The sequence below is a fragment of the Ailuropoda melanoleuca genome, chromosome 13 (assembly GCF_002007445.2).
Source record: "Ailuropoda melanoleuca isolate Jingjing chromosome 13, ASM200744v2, whole genome shotgun sequence".
NCBI lineage: Eukaryota > Metazoa > Chordata > Mammalia > Carnivora > Ursidae > Ailuropoda > Ailuropoda melanoleuca.
In genome coordinates, this window is record NC_048230.1 from 28,201,605 (window position 1) to 28,222,769 (window position 21,165).

The 21,165-nt window shown below is 53.0% G+C and overlaps 1 protein-coding gene across 2 annotated transcripts in view; it reads right to left on the minus strand.

Annotated features, from left to right (window-relative positions):
* The window catches only part of MAP3K14 (mitogen-activated protein kinase kinase kinase 14), a 42,072-nt gene that overhangs the window by 7,550 nt on the left and 13,357 nt on the right, over positions 1–21,165 (minus strand). For both annotated transcript variants that reach the window (XM_034641234.1, XM_034641233.1), the window contains exons 2-9: positions 12,531–12,806; positions 11,340–11,409; positions 9,122–9,332; positions 8,397–9,014; positions 7,315–7,452; positions 1,002–1,131; positions 629–760; positions 31–135 (exon numbers count right to left, since the gene is read on the minus strand). In XM_034641234.1, coding sequence (XP_034497125.1) covers positions 31–135; positions 629–760; positions 1,002–1,131; positions 7,315–7,452; positions 8,397–9,014; positions 9,122–9,332; positions 11,340–11,409; positions 12,531–12,786 — 1,660 coding nt within the window. In that variant the 5' untranslated portion in view covers positions 12,787–12,806. The remainder of the gene's footprint in view (positions 1–30; positions 136–628; positions 761–1,001; positions 1,132–7,314; positions 7,453–8,396; positions 9,015–9,121; positions 9,333–11,339; positions 11,410–12,530; positions 12,807–21,165) is intronic.

Genomic DNA, 21,165 nt, shown 5'->3' on the forward strand with positions numbered 1-21,165 from the left:
ATCCCGGGGGGGGGCGGGGGCGGGGCTTACCTGTGACCAGTGACTTCCCCAGGCCATCGGGTTGAAGGCACACAGCATGGCCGAAGTCACAGAGGGCTGCACGGCTCCCATCGCTGGACAGGAGCACATTGTCAGCTGCCAGGCCACCCAGAGAAGAAGAGGAACAGGTGAGTCACATCAGGCCCCAGCCCAATCTGGACCTCCAGTGACGCAGCTTCTGGCTGACCCTACGTGGCAGCTGCTGCTTCTGAGGACTTTCATTAGTCATGAGGAAGGCAAGAGTGTTATGGGTTCAGGCTAGAGGGCAGGCAGCAGGCGGATCTCTGAGGTACAGGGACAGAGTTTACTCCCAGGATGCTGGCGCTCAACTCTGCTGTCCCCACCCTCCCCCCGTGGTCACCGGTGCGCAGGAGCTGTGTGGGCAGCACTGCCCACTGGCAACCATGGTGTCAGGCTGAGGGCTTGGGAAACACACTTCCCCTTCCCACCAGCACAGCCCAGTCAGCCTGACTCAGGCCCTGCCACAGGGGATGGCCAGGCAGGCCCAGAAGGATCTGGGAGGAAATCAGGCAGGATGAGGTAAGGAAGGAGCCCACTGGGGACCGGGCGGTTGGGGCGTGAGCCTCACCTTTGATATCTCCGTGCAGAATCCTTCGGGTGTGGAGGTATTCCAGCCCTTCCAGAGCCTGGCCTAGGTAGTAAAGGGCCCGGTCCTCCGGCAGACAGCCCTTCTGCTTTATGAGCTGGCCCAGCGAGCCACCTAAGGAGAACAATTGCCAGTCTTTATTTACGTGCGGCAGTTTCAGGCCTGCAGGCAGGGCAAGGGCAAAGGCCTTCAAAGGGCAGGTGGTTGGAAAGTAGGCCTTTCCTGCCAATGTCACAGGGTCAAGAGGTTAAAAATAGAGTAACTGGGGACCAAGGTCAACATGGGCAAGACTCGGGGAAACCCCAAATCTTGGCTCTGAACCATGAGGGGGAAAGAGTGGCGCCTGGCTCCTTACCTTCCAGCAGTTCCATGAAGATGTTGACCCAAGGACCTTCCTTCACAGCTCCATACAAAGGGACAATTCTGGGTGAAGTCAATCCCGCACATGCCATCAACTCCTCCGCCCTAAACACTTCGATGCGCACCTGGCAGGACCCAGAGGTAGCTGTGAGTCAGGGTAAGCGCCCAGGCTGTTTCCCTGGCAGGACGCTCGGTGCTCCCTGCATGGAGACTGCTGATGTTCCTCGTGTCGATTCTGAGGCCAGGCAGGGACCCTCAGAGACTAAACTGTGTACCCTGGGGGCCACGTTCAACTTCTAGTACTTGGTTAAAGTTCTGCACTGCTGATGTGTGTGGAAGCACTTAGAATCACACAAAAACTGCAACCCTTATCCAGGCCCCTGGCACGCTGCCCACCTGCAAATGTGCCAAATACAGAACTTTTTCTCCCCCAGCCCAAATGGCTGGGCCATTTCTAGGACGTGGGACCTTTTGTTTATCAACATCATGTCTATTCCCCAGAGGCTAGGTTTCCATCTTATCTGCAGCCAGAGCCGACACAGCCAAGATCCTGGCTCTGTCAGCACCCTTCTCAGCGCTTTTCTCAGCTTGGAATTATTTGTCTTTTCCCCTGAGGACAAAAACGTCCATGTAGACGGAGCAATGCTTGTTTATTCTGTTTGCAGCTGTCTCCCCAGGATCTGGGACTAAGAGAGGCTTCTCAGAGGGAGTGGCTTGGTCAAGGACCACATACTCCTTTGTGCAGGGACCAGAGTAGCATGGCGGGAAGAAATAGACCTGGGATACAAATGTCCTAGACTGAGACTCTGGCTGGGCCATTTCCAAAGATAGATCACTTGCCCTAAGCTCTGTTTCCATGTGCAAACGGCGGTGACAGCGGTATCCGCTCCTGCGGAGAGTAAGGATTTGGAGGGATGATAATCAGCAACAGGCGGGGCAACCAGCTCAATTAAGAGCAGCTTATTAAACACTTAGAATTCCTAACAAAAACGTGTCGTCCTTTCTGGGTGCTGCCGGTTCTCGCGTTAGCCTTGAGAGGTACCACCAGGGGGCGCCAGTGGCAACCAAACCAGCCTGGAAGAAATCAGTCAGAACCTGGCAGAGGTCTGCTTGGAGACATGCTGACTTGGCACGAGCTCAGCCAATGTGGGGCTTTTGGGCTTTTGGACTTTCGCCTATCAGTGGAAAATGTCTTCTGGTTACAGAATATCTGGTTTGGTTAATCACCTCGCGTAAACTTTGACTCTCTTGTCAGTGTTTCCAGCTCTGAACCTGAGCTGGAAGGAATTCGCCAACAGGACTTGGATTAGCCAATGTCTTTAACTCTCGAGCTGCGAGCGGGCACTCTGGGGTGTCCCGGAGGACTCAGCGCTCTGGGGCGCCCTGGAGGACTCAGCACTCTGGGGCACCCTGGAGGACTCAGCAGGGTGCTGCAGGTGTTTGGCATTGGAGGGAAGCAGTGGTGATGGTCATCTGTGGGACATCACCCCAACTACTAGTTCCAGAAAGTTCGATTTCAGCATTAGCTCATGCTCAGGTCTTCCCATAGATCCCTACGAAGCTAGCTTTCTGGAAGCTGCAGGAAAGGAAGGTGAGGGTGTCCAATCGGATTTCAAAATTTGAGAATTGTGCAGTGCCCACTGAGGCATATATCCCGTTAGTAATTATGGATAAGAAAATATTATTAAAAAAAAAAAAGAAGAAAAATTTTCTTTCCCCTTACGTGCATTGTTATTCAAATGACCACTAAATTAGGCTAAACACTATTGTGTGACCTAATTACTCAGTAAAGGGAACTTTTAGGTACTTGTTTTGGCCTGGGTGCCATAAAAAATTACTGACACTAAGGGCTGCGAAGAACATTTGAGAACCTCTGCTTTAACTATTAAGAAATCCCTAAGTCCTTGGGAGTGTCCCAGCCATGTTAAAACAATGTTAAAAACATTCTCGGGGCTCCTGGGTGGCACAGCGGTTAAGCATCTGCCTTCAGCTCAGGGCGTGTTCCCGGCGTTATGGGATCGAGCCCCACATCAGGCTCCTCTGCTGTGAGCCTGCTTCTTCCTCTCCCACTCCCCCTGCTTGTGTTCCCTCTCTCGCTGGCTGTCTCTATCTCTGTCAAATAAATAAATAAAAAAAATCNAAAAAAAAAAAAACATTCTCATCCAGGGGCGCCTGGCTGGCTCACTGGGTAGAGCGTGCGACTCTTAATCTCAGGGCTGTAAGTTCAAGCCCACGTTGGGTGTAGAGATTACTTAAAAATGGAAATCTTTAAAAAAATTTAAAAAAAAATCTCACCCAGACACAAGGGAATCAGAGGGCACGCTTCAAAACACAAGGTGCATTAGAAGTCTGTGCCAGCCCCAGGGAGAGCAAGCAGAAAGGGCAGTCCCGAGGGAGTGGGTAGGGAGAACGCACACGGTCTTCCTGCCCAGGCCAGCAGCTGGCCCACCTCTCCTCCCTGGACTTCAGTGCCCTCATCAGGGTTGTGGGATCCAGCTCTGTGCTCAGTGGGAAGTCTGCTTTGGATTCTCTCTCCCTCTCCTGCTCCACCCCCCCTACAGGTACGTGCGGGTGTGCGTGCTTTCTCTCTAAAATAAAGTAATAATTAAAAAAAAAACAAACCCCAAAACTAGTATTTACTGCCACCTAACACACTCCAGGTATGGTTCTAAGCACTTTGTAAGCCCCAGTATTTGCATCTTACAGCAGTCTGTGGGGCGGCGCTCTCACTGTCTTCATCTTATAGGCAAAGAAGTGGAAGTCTGGACAAGTAACTTGCCCAAGGTCACTGGCAGTATCAGAGCTGGGATTTTGGTTGGGGAAGCCTGACTCCAGAGCTGCCAGCTACCCTGCCTCACTGAAGGCCTTTCCAGGAGTCTGAGCTTTTCTATCCGGACCATTTTTTTCACATCCATTCAGGAGCGAGCACACCCCTGGGGGGAAGTGTGGTCAGCCATCACCTAAGTGCCAAATCCACAAGCCACCTCCCTCGGCTTAACTGCCTGCATGCGGACACCGGGCATTGATTTTTTCCTTCTTGGAACTCTCCCCTCTTGTTAAGTACTTGTATCCATTTTACCTCATCTGTAAAGAAAGGGATAACTGCGATTCTGTATATTCTTTTAAAGATCTCAGGAACGTAAAATATGTGAAAGTAACTAACACAGGACCGGGCACATAGTAGCCTAATGAACAGAGGGCTCCCCCCTTATTTCCTCTTTACCATGGAGATATTCTCCCCTTAGTCCTAGTTCTGCTTCCTCAACAATGAGGGTGTCCAGGCTGCTCTCACTCATGTACTGTGCTGATGGCTGCTTCTACCACCTCCAGGCCATGTAAATGTCGCGTCCCCCATTACAGCCCAAGCTCCTTTGGATTCTGCAACTCTGTCTCCAGCCCCTGGCACCGTGTGCTTGGTAACAGCTGGTTGGATTTGGCCAAGGCCACACTAACCCAGATGAGTGGCAGAGTCAAAAGGAGGCTCCCAGAACTCCATGCTCAAGCCAGATGTTCTTAAATGAATGGTTCTTAACCCTCTTTGGGCCACAGAACCCTCTGGAAATCTGATACACGAAATAGACTTCCTCAATGAAAATGTGCGTGTACATACACACGACGTACAAGTACACCATAGAATAAAGTCCCAGGCATGCGTGCAGTCTATAAACTCATCCACTGACCAGGATATGAACTTCCACACTGGCTGCTGTATACGCACCGATGAGGAGATGTGTCCCTGATCTACTAACATGTGAAAAACACGGCACAGCCTCCAGAGCACAATCTCATTTTAATAAAACGAAGCTACATGTTTCTGGGGCGCCTGGGGGGCTCAGTCAGGCGTCTGCCTCCAGCTCAGGTCATGATCACAGGGTCCCAGGACTGAGCCCCATGCTGGGCTCCCTGCTTAGAGGGGAATCTGCTTCTCCCTTTGCCTCTGCCCCTCCCCGCTCCACGCTCTCTCTCAAATAAATAAAATCTTTTAAAAATAAACTACATGTTTACACACACACACACACACACACACATATGTATATACAGTTTACATATATATATATATATATAAAAAACAAGTCTAAAAACTCAAAGGACAGGTACCTCTGAGAATGGATTGGGGAACAGGGAGACTTTTGTGTTTTGGGGTATCCTCTGAATTGTTTTGTAATGAGCCTATGTTTATTTGCAATTAAAAGATCAAACAAAACCCCCTACATTAAACCCTGGACTCACGGCCAATCAGCATCTGAGCGGAGGCCACTGATGTCAAGGAGGACCAAGGAAGTGCTGTTGTACCATATGCTGGGTCCTCCTCAGGGAACACGGGAGGGTGCGCAGACTTGCTCTGATCCCCTGTGCAGCCTGACCTCTGATCCCTGCCCCCTCCCCCAACCCCACCCTCTTAGCAGGGAACTGGTTTTCAGACCCTCCAGCTGAAAATCCTAAAGGACACCCGTGCCTGCACGGTTCCCCCCGACCGCCGGACTGGCAGGTGTGCGGGCTGCCAACAAGCCATCCCCCGTGAGACCCTGGCTGGGGGAGGCAGAGTCTGAGGGCGGCCAGCTCTGGCGGGCCTGGGCAGCAGCTCTGGTGCTTGGGAGCCCATTCGTCGTGGTTGGAGCTTTTCCGCCTGCCTCGGGGAGGTGAGAAATGGAGTATCTGTCCCCTTCTACTATATCAGGGTTGTTTACCTTGTTGCCTGGGACTCAGAGAACCTCAGCAGGGAACAGCTGAGCGGCCCAGTGACTAAGCTCTCCCCACCACTGGGCATTGGTCTCCGGGACACTTCACACTCTCACTCTCCTCCCACCCACGTCTCAGGAGGGACAGCTGAGCCTTCTCCGATGGCCTGCGGCGGGGGTGGGGGGGGCCCGCGGCTGAGGAGGTCAGGCACGGAGCCTTGGCCTCCAGCGGAGGAGGGTGACCCAGGCGGGCACGAGCGCAGCGCTGCCGGCACGTGCTCTGGCCAGGGGCGGGCAGCAGGGCTGGAGCCTGCTTGTTTGACACAGAATGTCTGAAGTTTGGGGTAATACCTACGGATAGTCCCCTCTCCGCCTATCACCTGGTGGCCCCAACTCTCAGACTTGAACAGCCCGGCCCACACACAAGCCAAGGAAGCCAGGTGATTCACGTCCCCACGTGTGTCCCCACCGCGGAGAGCCATAAGCGCCCATGCGAGCAGTGCCAGTGGCGTCCGCTCTGCATGGGGCCCGAGCATGCTGGCCCTGCCGGGTCTGGCTGTTTGGTCCTCTTTCCTTTTGGGGATCACAGTGTCCCTGACAAAACCCGCTTGGAAACAAGACCCATCACTGAACTAACTTATTTCCCTTTGCCGTGGGCCAAGAACATGGCCCGTGGAACTGTTTCTCATTTCTGCCTCCTGAGGCCCAGGACGCTAGCTCTGCGGCCATGTTTGGGCTGGGGACAAGGTGGCTTCCAGTCAAGGTGAGCTGAGAGTTGGGGTAGGAGAAAAGACATCTGAAGGAGAGCAGGCCCAACACCAAGGTCTGTGTTCTGCTGCTGCTTGGCCCAGATGGGGCCACCTAACCGAAGGAGGCCTCCGTTCCAGGCCTAGCTGTGTGGCTTTAGGCAAGGCACACGACCCTCTCTGGTCTCTAGGTCTATCTTTGGTGAAGTGAGGGAGGCGGAGAGGTGATTCACACCTCTGCTTGCATCGAATCCTACAACACGAGCCTCCTCCCCCAGCTCCTTCCTAAAGAGTGGTTCACAGCTGAACTCTGAAGACAGACAAGGCTGGGTCTCTTGTTTAAGTCACATTTCCTCATAATGTCCACCTCCCAGGACCTCTTATTTCTGCCAATGGGAGGCCGAGCCCGAACCTAAATCCCATCTGACTCCCCAGTGCCCAGCCTCATCCAAAAGGCCCCTGTCAGGTATAGGCCACTGCTCTGGTTATTACCTTCTGGCCCAGGTGTGAGCAGCCCCACTGTGTGGTTTAGGGGTTTCAGCACTACATGAATTCTACGATGAGCCAACTGCCTTCCAGGTTTGGACTTGCCCCTAAGGGCCCTGGCATCAGGAGTGGCCTGGGACGCGTGCACACTTGCATACTCTGACATACACGCATACCAAATGCAGCTCCCAGGCCGGGACATGTGACTAAGACTGCTCCCTTCCGGTTCCAGCTGACCCCAGGGTGCCCAGCGACAGCCAGGCTCTGCTAACAAGTCAGACCCACGGCTGCCCTGGGATTGCCCCTGACAGAAAGCAGAGGGAACACAACAGGCCACCTGCCCGGCTTCCCTCTGCAGCCTCCAGAGCCTGGGCATACTTTTTTCTTTGTGGCGTACCTTTTTGACAGCACACTGGAAGCCAGTCTGCTTGTCCTCCATCCTGTGCACCTCTCCGAAGGAGCCTCTGCCCAGGCAGGGCTGGCGGGTGGCCCAGTGGACCTCCTCTCGGTACTCATAATCCACCGGCTTGAGTTTCTGCGGTTGGCAGGAGAGAGAGGCCCATTTCAGTGGCCAGGGCAGCAGAGGGACAAAGGGTGGCAGTCCTGGCCAGGCTGCTGGGGTGGAGCCCTCTATAACCAAGGACATCGCCGGGTCTGAGGCTGGGCTCCGGAGGGGCAGGACCAGAGCGGGTTACAGGAATAAGGTGAAGGCAAAGGAGAGCTTCGCAGTGGGGGGGCCCAAGTCTATTTGATCCTTGGGATGAAAAACCCTTCTCCCCAAGCTTTGTGGTTGGGGACAGAAACGGAACTGTCAACAACCTTGACAATGAAAATATAGCTTGGGAGCTGTAAGGTAAAAGAAAGGGAAGGGACCACGAAGAGGGGTAGGGGCCAAGGGATCGTGTCCAAGATGGATGGAATAAACCCCAGAAACTGAAGCCTGCTAAGATGACGTAGAGTTACAAAGCTCTCCAGCAGAGAACTGGGGTGGGGGGCAGAAGGCAGGTCAGGGGGTAGTGCACATGGCAAAGTCCTTGTCTTTCACAGCAGGGGTGGGGAGTGAACATCTGTGGGTAACACTGCCAATTCCTGTTTCTCAGACTATGCATCATTCATAACACACACATACACACACACACACACACACACACACACACACACACACACACACCAGCGACAGCAATAATGAGCTAACCAATCAGAACAACTGAAAATAGAAATATCTAAAAAGCCTGAAGCGTGACCTGGAGGTGGAGTGGGGGATACTGCCTCTCGCCAAAGCTACGCACTTTCCTACTATCTGATGTGTTATCGTGTGCACGGGTGACTTCGATACAGAGCGAAGACCCCCGCCCCCAAGGTGGGAAGCGAAGAGTGGGTCTGGCAGGTTTCCAGGGATGCTTCCCCCCCACCCCCCGAGCCGCTGCTCTTGGCCCCAGCGCAGGTAGCAGGTGTGCAGGTGTGTGGGGGATCGCTTACCTCTGTAAGCAGGACCCCCTCACTGTCCTCAGTCTCGGGGCTGGGCTTCCGGGGCTTGGAACCCCCTGCCGACCAGGTCTTGGCCAGGCTGGCGAGGCTGTGGGCCTGGCCGGAGCTCACGCTGCCCTGCAGGGCGTGCACCAAATACTCCTCCACAGAGAACTGCTCCCGCGGGCCCCGGGACGGGCAGCGGGGCTCCAGGCAGGGGCCAGGCACTGGCTTCGGACTGTCCACACAGGCCAGTTTGCCCAGGGGAGGGCCAGACAGGGGCTGTTGGCTATCTATACAGGTCAGTTTGTCTAGAAAGAAGGACTCTAAGGGGTGAGGTTTCCAGGGCCGGAGAGGGTGGAATGGGAAGGGATGGGGCAATCTGCTGTAAGGGAAAGGGTGAGTGGGCTGGGGCAGGGGGCCGAGATCCTGGGGGTGGTGGAGTTTCCACACATGATTTAGACATTGCAAGGGGCTGATCAGTTTGTGGAGTTCTGAGCGAGGCAGGGCTGGCCGTAGGCCCTCCTCGAGTTTCTGAAAACACAGTTGGCCAAGGCCTGGCTCCTTCCGAGGCTTGGTGAACTGGAGGGCGTTTCTAACATACGGGGAGCCTAGCGGAGATTCATCCTCCTGTGGGGGGAAACGCAGGTGTTAGGACACAGGTCCAGGGCCGAGGCACAGGCCCCATCCTGAAGGCCCCATGAGCCTGGGGTCTGGGCTGTGGTGGCGGCTCTTACCTGCACGGGGACTGTGCAGCTCTCTTGCTCTGGGGTTCTGGGCAGGGGTTTGGCCAAGGCCACTCCTGCCTGAGCCAGGGACTTTGAGCTCTTCTTCTTGCGTTTCTTCTGGGCTTTGCTGCGGCGCTTCCCCTTCCAACACACACGGGCCATTTTGCCCTCCGTTGCATGGGCCACATTGTTGGGGATCTGATCAAGGCTCTCGGACTGGCTGTCAAAAGGGACAGATATGCATGCTGAGTGTGAGGAGGCAGAGGGTGGGACGGCTCGGCTAACTGAGGTTAGGGTTAGAGTTGTAGAGACCCTGAGGTCAGATCCTAGCTTAGTGAGTGCTTGTGTGAATGTGGGAAGGTTCCTACACCCAAGGAACCTCAGTTTTCTCATTTATAGAATGGGCGTAGGATTTCCTGCCATGCAGACGAAGCTGGGGTTTGAAGGAGACCATTCATTTAAAAAGCCAACCTCAGCGCCTGATCCCAAGGCAAGCTTCCAACAGAGAGCAGTTATTACTACCGTGATGGGGTGCTCGCTGCTCTTCTGGGGGGGGATGGGCAGACACAAGGTTCCCTCACTGCTCTTCAGGGTGGGCTGTCCCTTGAGGGGGGGCCCTATGACTCAGAGGGCCACACTCCACAGAGGGCATTCTCAGCTCTGACAAGTTTGTTTCTGGGGGTGCCTGGGTGGCTCAGTCGTTAAGCGTCTGCCTTGGGCTCAGGGCATGATCCCAGGGTCCTGGGATTGAGCCCTGCATCGGGCTCCCTGCTCCGCTGGGAGCCTGCTTCTTCCTCTCCCACTCCCCCTGCTTGTGTTCCCTCTCTCGCTGGCTGTCTCTCTGTGTCAAATAAATAAATAAAATCTTAAAAAAAAAAAGTTTGTTTCTGTTGCCTCTGGACGGAGGGACAGTTGAGTTTGGGCACCTCCACCCCCACTGGTTACTGGAGATACCTGGTTTCTGGGAATGTAAGTTGCTGCATAAACACAGACACCACTGGGGTGCCTGGGTGGCTCAGTGGGTTGAGTGTCTGCCTTCGGCTCAGGTCATGATCCCGGGGTCCTGGGATCGAGCCCCTCATCAGGCTCCCTGCTCAGCGGGGAGTCTGCTTCTCCCTCTGCCTGCCCCTACCGGCTCACGCTTGCGCACTCTCTCTCTGAAATAAATAAAACCTTAAAAAAAACAAAAACCAAAAAAACACAGACACCATGGCTGACGCCCGGTACCAGGGGAGCCTGCCCTCCTCGGATAGCCTAGAGGCTCACTACCACTGTGGATCCAAGCTGGCTCTTGGTATGAAGGCACTGGCCACAGAAGAGTGTCTGAAAAAGCTGCTGCCAAACAGCTGTGGGGCGGACCACAGCCTCAGCTTCCCCCCCGGTGGCCTCACCCTCTGTCCCCCACAAAGGAGGCAGATTCACAGCAGTCCTAGGGGGCTGCTAAGGGCCTATGGGCTTCTCTCAGGCAGCTGAAAGAAATGGGCCCCTCAGAAACCCCCTACGCTGGGCCAAAAGGCATCGGGGGCAGTATAAGGCATTTGATCAACCATCGAGCATTTCTTGTTTGAGGGCAGCAACCCTGCCCACCTTTTTTTATCATGAGCACTTTCCAAATCCCAGTGGTAGGAAAGTGTGCCTCTTGGTCGAGGAGGGAACTGTCTCTGGGTTCAATGTACAGTTGGCCAAAAAATCGTCTTTGGGGATGGGAAGCCTGGGAACAGACTGAGCCTCACTCTGGCTTCCTTTCCATGTGGCCACCCAGCTGCAAATCTGTCTGTCGGTCCCCTCCTGTTTCCAAACCCTCATCCCTCCTTGGGTGTGTCTCGCAGGAGGAAAGACACCAGCAGGTTTCTCCCACAGTTGGAGCGGCCCCTCGGCGCCTGCACTCACGGTCACGCACCAGCGGCAAAGTGATTCCTGTTCCCAGCACCCACCCTACTACTGATGGGAAACAAGGGGGAGCAGCAAGGACTCTGAGGAGAATAAAAATAAAATGTCAAGCTGAGGGGACCCAGAGGCAGTCATCCACACGCCGTGAAAAGCTTTTGAAAAGCTTCTTTGGCTGACAGAGCAGTTCAGCCAGGAACACCTGGGCGGGTTCCAAGAGCTGAACCACAGGTGCTAGAGGAGGGAGCCAGGGGTCACTTGGGAGCGGCCTGGGCGAGCAGCCAGGGGAGGGAGGACGCAGTTTCAGTTCCCTGGGTCCCACGCGAGCTGGCCTCCTTACCTGTACTGTTTGGACCCAGCGATGAAGATCCGCTCTGAAAAGGTGGGGCTGAACTCTTGGCTGTTCTCACCTTGTGGGTAAAGGAAAAGAGGTTGGACGAGCAGAAAGGAGGAAAGGGAGAACAGGAACTGGACACTGAGGAGAGAATCTTACAGACACCTTCTTGGGCCGCCCCTCCCCTGGCTTCCCAGACTGCCTGCCAGCCGGCCCGCCCCCTGCCAATGCCAGCCCCTCTCACGGACTCTCGCCACACCCTTCTGAACAAGAACAGAGGGCAATGCCGATCACAGGGGGCAGAAGGGTGCCCACCTCACGTCACTAACCGTGCTGCGTAAGTGAGGTCTATAGAACACAGGCACATAGTAACGGCTCAGTAAGTATCAGCCGCCGCGTACTTCTCTATGCACTGTATGTGCGTTAGGGCCATCGTGTCACCCGCTGCTTTAATCTGTATTCTCTCATCTCTCCTCAAAAACCAGTCAGAAGGGAGTGGAAGACAGGGGAAGGATGTGTATATGTGGGAAAATGCCACCAGTCTCCCCAGACTGTACCCCAAGAAACCTCCTTGGAGGGTAGGGGGGAGAGAGGAGCACTTCTGGCCTCAGCCAGGCACCCGGGAGTTTCTCAGGCTCTGGTGGCAGCCCCCATGCCGAGCCATTTAGAGTATCGTGAGTGGAAGCAGAGAGGACCAGACAACCCCCACCCTGTACTGGCCTATGTCCCCTCGACTAGCCCAGCAGGCCGAAGAGCAGGTGTTCATTCTCTGGGGTGGGGCCACCTCAATGTGGAAGGTGGTGAAGGGCCTAGAGGCCCCAAAGGGGCTTTCCAGGAGACCTGGCCTTTCCTGTCTGGGGCCTCTCCAGAGATGCTCAGGCTGCCCAAGGTCACAGCACAAGGCTAATGGCCTGCTTGACGATCCTGCCAAGAGCCCCAGGACCTGTGAAGCCTCCCGGCTCTCCTCCCCTGCTCTGGTTATGACGGACAAAGGCGTCCACACAGCACTCCTCCCTTCTGTGTTCCAGTCCCCGGCACGGGGACAGCTCCCACTTTCAATCATTGTTGGCTCACCCCCCCAGTTGTGTCTTGTGAAAATCTCCGAGGGCGGACACCCTGACCTCCCTCCCCTGTGCCCTGCCACTCTGCAGGCCCGCCCGCCGGCCCTCTGTCACCAGCCCTGGCCCAGGCCCTCACATTCAGCCTGGGCAATGATGGAGATGGCGGCCAGTCCTCCCTCGGAGCCTTCCTTGGCGGTGCCTTTGGTGATCACGTCGTTCAGGATGTCCCACTTCCCGCAGAACACGGGGCTCTTCTCCACAGCCTCGAGCTTGTTGATGGGGCCTTGCTTCTTCCCCATTGCCTGTGTCTTCTCCTTGGCTTTGGCGAGCTCCTTCTGCTGCCCGGCTGCAGAACCAGGGGCGCCCGGGCAGGCCATTTCCATCACTGCCATCTCCCAGGCTCACGCGCACCCTGAGGGACCAGACGCAGAACAGGATGGTTAGAGGAGAAAAGCAGGGGAGAGGCTTTGGCCTCTTTCTGCTTCATATATTTATCTTCCAAACACTCCAAGAGGCAAAGGAGTTGACCTTTCTTGTTCCATGTGGCAAGAGCCCCCACCCTGGCTCCTACTAGCACACCACCAAAAGCGACTCTTCCACTCTGCCCAGCGAGGCAGAGTCCAGCCCACTTCCTCCGGGATGGCCTTGGCTTGGATATCTGCATTTGTTCCTTCTTGCTTTTATAAATAATGGCCGAATCTTTTTCTGTTGTTTTTTCTATGCCGAATTTTGCTCCCCTGGAACATGGTGGTGGATTCCATACTCCAAAACTGCCAGTCACCTCGCTGACCCTGCACAAACCCTGCCTTCTTAGAGGACATGTCTACACTGGCCACAGTGGCTTTTCTCCAAATGGGAAAAACCAAGTTTTTGTTCCCTAGCAGGAGGTAGATACGTGTGTGTGTGTAGATTTATGTGTGGACATATGTACCTTACACACACACACACACGACATTTTACAAAGTCTACAAATCAGCATGCAAATGCCAGCACAACCATTTGGCTCCTTTCCCAGGATGCATCTGTCTGTGGCCTTCCAGAAGGAACTGACATGTTTCCTTTGGTAATGTCCATACGCATTTGCTGAAAACCTCTCCTAGGTATCATTTTTCTTTCAGGCAACTTTGAAGACAAAGCACAGGGCTTCGCGTCTTTCTGGGCTCCAGCAGCCCTGTGTGTTCCCTGGGAGCCCCAGGGGAGAGTGAGCCCGGTGTTGAGACAATCTTGTGCCAACAGCACGCAGACTGGCACTGCCACGGAAGAGATTTGCGCCGATCTGGGATCACTACCATGTGGGAAACTTTGGAAAGACTAGGACTGTGAGTTCCCAAAGCACAGGTCCCTCTGGGTCGGGACTTGCTTTCCACCGAGACTGAGAAGGCACCACATTCAGACAGGTTTTTAATAAGCACTCTCTGCTAACTGGTGTAAAGCTGCCGCTAACAGATGGAGCCTCCCGGCCGGCCGGCACCTCACTCATCCTAAACACAGCTCCATTGGCTCTTGGCGCGGAAAGGCGGGCCGTAGGCCGCTGGCCCTCTGCCCTGCGAGGCTAGAAGCTGACCTGGGATGGCGAGGGGCTGGGCATCTCTAGGCTGAAGCCCTCTTCCTACTGAGTCTGAGTCACCGTAACAGCCACGAAGCACGGAACCAGCTCAACTCGGGGCGTGGGGGGGGGGTAGGTAAGGGTGAGATGGGCTTGTCCGTCACTACGAATCTGGTCCTTCCATCTCTGCCTTCAAGGGTCCACTGACTCAGAATTCAGAGCAGCTCCAGCTTTCAGCACAGACGCCCGGGCTCGGCCCTGAAAGCCGGCTGCTGGGGAGGTGCGCGGGCGGCTTCGTTGTTACCTGATGACCTGGAGAAGTCTAAGGTCTGTTCTGACTTCCAAGTGCCTACCTGTCTCAGCCTCTTATTATTATTATTTTTAACGACTGGTTTATTTATTTTAGAGAGAGAGAGAGGTGAAGGGGCAGAGGGAGAGAGAGAATCCTCAAGCAGACTCCCCGCTGAGCACCGAATCAGACACGGGGCTTGATCCCAGGACCCTGAGATCAGGACCTGAGCTGAAATCAAGACTTGGCTGCGTAACCAACTGCACCACCCAGGCGCCCCGTCTCAGCCTCTTTGCCAGGGGAAAAGGGGTCTTGAAAACAAACCCCAAGCCCTGGGAACCTAACACTATTAAAGACGCACCGAAAGGGGCCTCGCTAGTGCTTTAATCTCTTTGTCACTGCAAGAAACTGATGCTAATTAGGAGACTTGGCCAAGGTCACCCAACCTTGTGCAGCACCACAGGCCCAGGACCTAGAACCCCTAGCTGTGCCGCCCCCTCCCCGAGTCTCCTGGGCTCCAGGCAAACACAAGGGAGAAGCTCGTGGCCCTGTTCGGTCAGAAGGCTCCTGAGGGCGGGGGTGGTGCCCTCAGTGTATAGCACAGGGGGGCAGGGATGAGATGATCGATGTTGGCTGATGGGGGTATCAGAGGATGACCTTCAGAGACAGGCTGATCCTGAGCACCAGGGATGAAGAGAAAGTCCCATCTGAGGAGGGAGAGAAAGGAGGCCAAGCTGTCAGTGGTGGCTTCAAGGGCACCCAGCTGTCTGAGCTCTAGCTGTGCTTTGGTTCACATGGCCTGTCTCTGTCGGACAGGCTCATCCTGAGCTATAGCCCTCCAGAGAGGCTGGGGGGCTGCCCCTCACCCCCAGGAGCCATTCTGTTGCCTTGGCAGTGACCTGGGCCACTGGCCAGGGGCCCTGATCCCCCCACCACGAGCAGGCCGGGCTCCCCAGTCCCAGAGAAGCGGAGTCGGAGACAGCTGGCTACAGGCCCCCCTGCAGTTCCCTAATGACTCATCCAACAGCCTGGCAGGCAGAGGGAGGAACAAGCAGGCCGTTGAGAAGCTAACCCAGCAGCTGGCAGCTGAACCTGTGAAGGGCACGGGAAAACAGGCTGACCCTCACCTCCCAGGGGCACAAAATCACAGCCTGGGAGCTGCACAGCTTCTCCTATGCCACATGACCATGACTCAGACCCTCACTGATAGCCTCCAAGTTCAAGAAGCTATTCTCAGGATACTCTGGCCTGACAGCAGCTCTCCTACACATTCACACATGTTTGCTCTCTCCCTCTTTCCCCACTTCTACAAAGATTCTGACCTACAAAAAACAGGTTCTGCATTAAGCCCGGGACTGCTGGCCAGGTAGCTTTTTTAGCTCTGGGCTTTGCCCCTGGCTTGTTGCCCCAGACCACTGCCCTGCAGTTTTGCCGCTTTTTTCTCCTGTAGCTTTCTCCTGAGCCAGTTGCGTCTCTGCCTTTGAAGGCAAGTCAAAATCCTGACCCATTACTCAGTCTGGACGCTCTTCCCAGCTATACTCCGGCCTCAAATGCGTCCTGCTCCTCTGCTGTCAGAGCTGAAGATGTGGGCGCTGGTAATAGCCAAACCCACTCAGCTCACCTACAAGGCCACAGAAGCCAAAGGGGAAAGGAAAGGCGTGTTATTGATTCAGTGTTCTTTTAGGGCCTGGTGCATGTACACTGCTCGTCTGTCTTCTATGGGGCCTCGATGACCCCCTAGAGAAGTCTGGGAGTACGAATGATTGGGACAGTGCCAGAGAGACCCTTGGGCATATCTGTATGACATGCCTGCTGTAGGCAAGGGTCCTGGGTCCTGACACAAACTTGGCTCCCTCACCAGCTAGTAAAGCTCTTCTGTCCAAGTTGGGGAATTCTTTTCTTTTTCTTTTTTTTTAAGTTGACTCCATGCCCAGTGTGGTGCCCAATGTGGGGCTTGAATCCACAACCCTGAGATCAAGACCTGAGCTGAGATCAAGAGTCAGACGCTTAACTGACTGAGCCACCCAGGTGCCCCCAAGTTGGGGAGTTCTTAACGTGGGTTCAAGGACAGCTTCAGGATGGTCTGTGAGCTGCAGAAACTATATACAGTTTATATTTTTACAGGGAAGAGGTCCACAGCTTCCATTGTATTTTCCAAGGGTCTGACATTCCCCAGAAGATTGCCATAATCTCTTTAGAAGATCAAGGCCAGGGTTAAATGCCTGATTCTGGCACTGCTCTTCCACACCAAAGAAGAGCTCAATAATGTAGCAGTTTCCTACCTGACTGCAAGTTAGAATAACCAGATGAGTTCTAAAATGCACTTGCCCTAGACCTACAGAATCAGTTCCTGGGCACTAGGCCCAGAATCTGTATTTTTGACTAGTTCTCTGGGTGATTCTGATGACAAGGGGCCGGACTACCATTTGACCCCTGGTCTATACTGTAAGGCTGCGTTGTCCAATATGGCAGCCACTAGCCATGTGTGGCTATTTACATCAATTAAAATTAAATAAAATTTAAAAATCAGTTCCTCAGTTACACTAGTTACCATATTGGAAAGCACAGATAGAGAACATTTCCATCACTGCAGGAAGTTCAATCAGACAGTTCTTGTTTAAGGCTATGATAGCAATGTTTTCTCTGACAGCAAAATTTCTGTTCCTAGGATTCTGCGACAGGACTGGAATTTAGGCTAAATGAATTGCCGATTAACCAGAAAGTACAAAAATATGTTTTATTTTAATCTTCAATAATGATAACCTTCATATTTCAGTTCCCTTTTTTAGTAAGTGCAGTAAAAACACCAGACTAGGAACCAGAAGATAAGGGTTCTAGCCTTGGCAACTTTTTAAAAAAAAGCAGTGGGACCATTTTTGTCAAATGAAATCATAGCTCAACGCCCAATATATAAGAGAGCTAGAAGCACGCAAATGATATGTAACTCACATGAGAAACAGCTGCTCTGCTGGAGAAGGTGGGCAGGAGCCTCACGTGCTCAGCTTCCCTTCATCCACCAAGGATTTCTGTGGAAACCTAGGTCCTCTCTTCTAAGGAAGAGAGCTCGAAAACCAGTGGCCTAGGAAATCTTCTGAGGTTCCTTCTAGTTCCCCAAATGTAACCGATTTGTCAGGATCATCTGAGGGCAGGGTGACCAATTCAGAATGATCACTGTCGATATTCACTAAGCACCTACCATTATTGACCTCATTTTCAGATGTGAAGACTGCGGCTCGGAGAAGGTCAGGGGCCTGCCAGACCAGCCGCACAGTTACAAGTTGCAGGGGTGGGGCTGGACCCACGCGGCTGTCTCCAAGCCCGAATGCTCAACCTTGAGCAGGCCACTGAGATTCTTCCCTCGGCTGCTTCTGTCTTGTTCTGAGGACTGGATGAGGCCGATTACATGAAATGCCAGTCGGTTTGCCCGGCCCACAAAAGATGTTGAATGAAAGTTCATTCTCTTGCCCTTCACCTGCCTCATAAATGCCATCACCGAGACAAGGGGACTTCTCGGTGTTGGTGCCAGAGTCAAGGGGTTCAGCTGTAGCTAAGGCATTCAACACACTGAGCCTTCGGTCTCTGTATATAAAAGGCAAATAAAAAATCTCCATTTTACAGGGTCATCTTGGAAATGTCCACTGAGGGATCAGGGCAGACCAGGGCAAATCCCTCTCATGACTATTTCATCTGGAAGTAAAAACTTGTCCTCTTCTGAATGCCCAGAGGGGACAAATAGCAGAAGTAGAATGACTCAACTTCCTTAATAAGATATTAGTTGAAAACCAATCTTATTCTGATGCTTCCTCTTTTAAGCCCGCAGCTTGCCTGGCCACTGGGCCACACTGGGCTGGCTTCTGCCTATCAAGAATGAGGGGCTGTGCAGGAAGGGGAACCAAGGTCAAGTACCAGGCAGAGTGAGCTGGCCTGGCGAAAACAGCCATCTGGCCCGGCAGTTCCAGAGATCCTCATACACGCTCAGTCCTGGCTCCTCTCTCTGCCCTGCCTGCTCTCCCCAAACTCCCCCACCCCTGCCCTCTGTTCTGACCAGTTGGCTCCTCTCCCTTGCCCGAGCACAGCAGCAATGGGTAAGCCTCTGATTCCTTTCCTTTGCTCATCCTGTTCCTCTGGTAGAAAATGCCTTCTTCCTTTATTAATATCTATCCTTTATAACCTATCCCCTCAACGAAGCTCCTGCATTCACTGCACAAGTGTTCAGTGAGTGTCCCCTAAGTGCAGGGCCTGTACTAACCGGGATCATTCATTCAACGTCTTCTGTGCGTTGGGCATGCGCAAGGTGCTTTATCCACTTTGATGAACCTCATAGAAACCTCACGAGGTGGGTGATATTATTCCCATTTTACAGATGAAGAAATTAAGGCTCTAGGAGATAAGATGCCTGCAGAAACAAATGAGGCCCAATGTACACAACCAGAGCATCGTCTACCATGGGATTCGAGCTAAAGCTTCCTGGCCCTCTCCCCGGGGACCTAAGGAGTCCCAGTTCCATTCTAGAATAAGAGCTTGTTGGCAGAGGCATCTAGAACATCAAGGACCTGAGCGGTATTACTACCCATGAGGCTACTACTGCTCCTATTTTGCCCACAGGAGCTGCCGCTGTTCGTACCAACTGCTTGGCCTGCGTAGGCCAAGAACTAAAGATGAAGGGTCTCCAGTAAAAGCTGAATCAGCAATAAACTGGTCAGACTTCTAGGTGGGTTACACCACCACCTGTTCCTGGGACGTTAGAATGGTTAACTTGATTAGTTTTAACAGGTCATTCCATTGTCTTAAAACAACAACAACCCCCCCCCATACAAGCACACACACAGAAACACAAATTCCAGGAAAGATGGCACTGCCTTCACTGGGAGAGCCACTGAGGGACAGAACAGTAAGCCAGAGAAGAAGTGGATGCAAAAAACAATGGACATTAAATTAATCCATGGGATATGTGGGTTAATTTAATTAACCATTGAATGTAAAAAAAAAAAAGTTTAAGCCACCATAAAACATTAAGTTCTAGAAACATAAGCAAGGAAGAAAGGTGGGAGGGCTGTTCAATGGGTAAAGAGTGATAAGAGCCTTGCCTTTTGGTGAAATTTACATATAAAAATGTTTACACTTCATTAGAAAAAATCATAATTAAGTATGAATGTTAAAATTTAAGAGTAACTAAATATAAGGATAGTAATGCAGGGGCGCCTGGGTGGCTTGGCTGGTTGAGTGTCTGACTCTTGGTTTCGGCTCGGGTCATGATCTTGGGGACGTGGGATCAAGCCCCGCATCGGGGGGCTCTGCGCTTGGTGCGGAGTCTGCTTGAGATTCTCTCCCTCTGCCCCTCCCCCTGCTCACTCGTGCGCTCACTCTCTCTTTCTCTCTCAAATAAAATAAATAAAATGTTAAAAAAAAGAGAACAGAAATACAATTCAGAGTTTCTAAACCAGAAGGGCTAAAAAACCCCCCAAAAAACAACAACCCCCCCCAAAATCTCAGAAAACTTGATCACTCTAACAAAAGGCAAGGAAAGAAGGAAAAAAGTAGCAAAGAAAAGGACACTAAGTATAAAATGAAAACAGAAGTGAAGCTGACAGAGGTAAGTCGAAGTATTAATGCAGCATTCATCACGAATCAATTAAGCCCACCTGTGAAAAGATAATCAGATAGGATTTTAAAAGATCCAGCTAGATGCTTACTAAAAGAGACAAAATAAAATTATATAGAAAGACTGAAAATAAAGGATGAAGAGAGATATGCCAGACCAATACTTAAGCAAAGACACATAATATTCCTATCAGACAAAATACTTAAGATGAAAGGATATAAATTATATGCACCCAATAAAGAGCCTCAAAATCCAAAGGCTGGTGGCAAGTTGAGGCTTCATGGATGAGTGAGGGCTCTGCTTTGGAGTGTCCCGTCCAATAGAACCGCAGGGTTTCATAACACAGCATTCCCTGAGCACGGGTTGGATCTGCTGGGGGGTGGGCTCTGTGCTGTGTTGGCTGTACACTGAGGAAGAAGCCCCAGTCCCTGGAAGAGCTCATAGTCTACCACGGGAGGGAGACCAGTAGTCAGAAAATCACAATACAGCACGGTCACATGGCAACAGACAGACACACACAGCAGACGCAATGGGAACACTTGCAGGGACAGGTGCTCAGCCTGGTGGCTGTCAGGAAAGGCTTCCTAAAGCCCTCAGGCTAAGTGTCAAGGGGAAGCAAAGACTGCCCGAGAAGGAGAAGGTATGCCAGGTGGAGGGAATGGCAAAAGCTGAGGCACAAGAGGCGAGTCCAGGAAGAGGCACAAACAGCTCCAAGCTGCTGGTGGGCAAAGCTTAGGTCACGCAGGGTTTTAATTCTTAGCAAGAGGGGTAGAATTCAGGGGTCGAGTTCCAGAGGGAGGAACCTACAGGGTAGGGGCAGATGGTGGACATGGGTAGTGACATGTAAACTGGGCCCTTGCGGCAGAACTCGCACCCCCCTCCCCAGCCCAGGCTGACAATACCCCAAGTTACAGGCCTCTGGGAGCCTTGCTTCATTTTCTCCCCCAGGCAGAGAGGCTGAGTGGGCACTGGGACCTAGAGACACATTTGAGGAAGGAGGAAGGAGCAGTCCGAGCGAGCGGAGGCTGGAGGAATCTCCAAACCTGCCTGGAATGCCTGCTTCCCACGAGGGCATTCCTGCCTCAGCATTTCGCATTCAGAAGGATAGGAAATGCAAACGCACATCGATCATTAAAATCTTGCAGATCAATTTTAAAATAAAGACCTGTCATGCCCACAAAAATTGAGTCTCACCAACGCCACAGGCCAAACTGCTAGGTAAGTGAAACGTGTGGAACAAAATTTCTGACTGTCCTCCAGCTGCCACCGCATGGCCGTCCATGCTGGCTGGCCCCACACGTGCAGACACTGCTGTCTACGGGCCCCTTCAAACG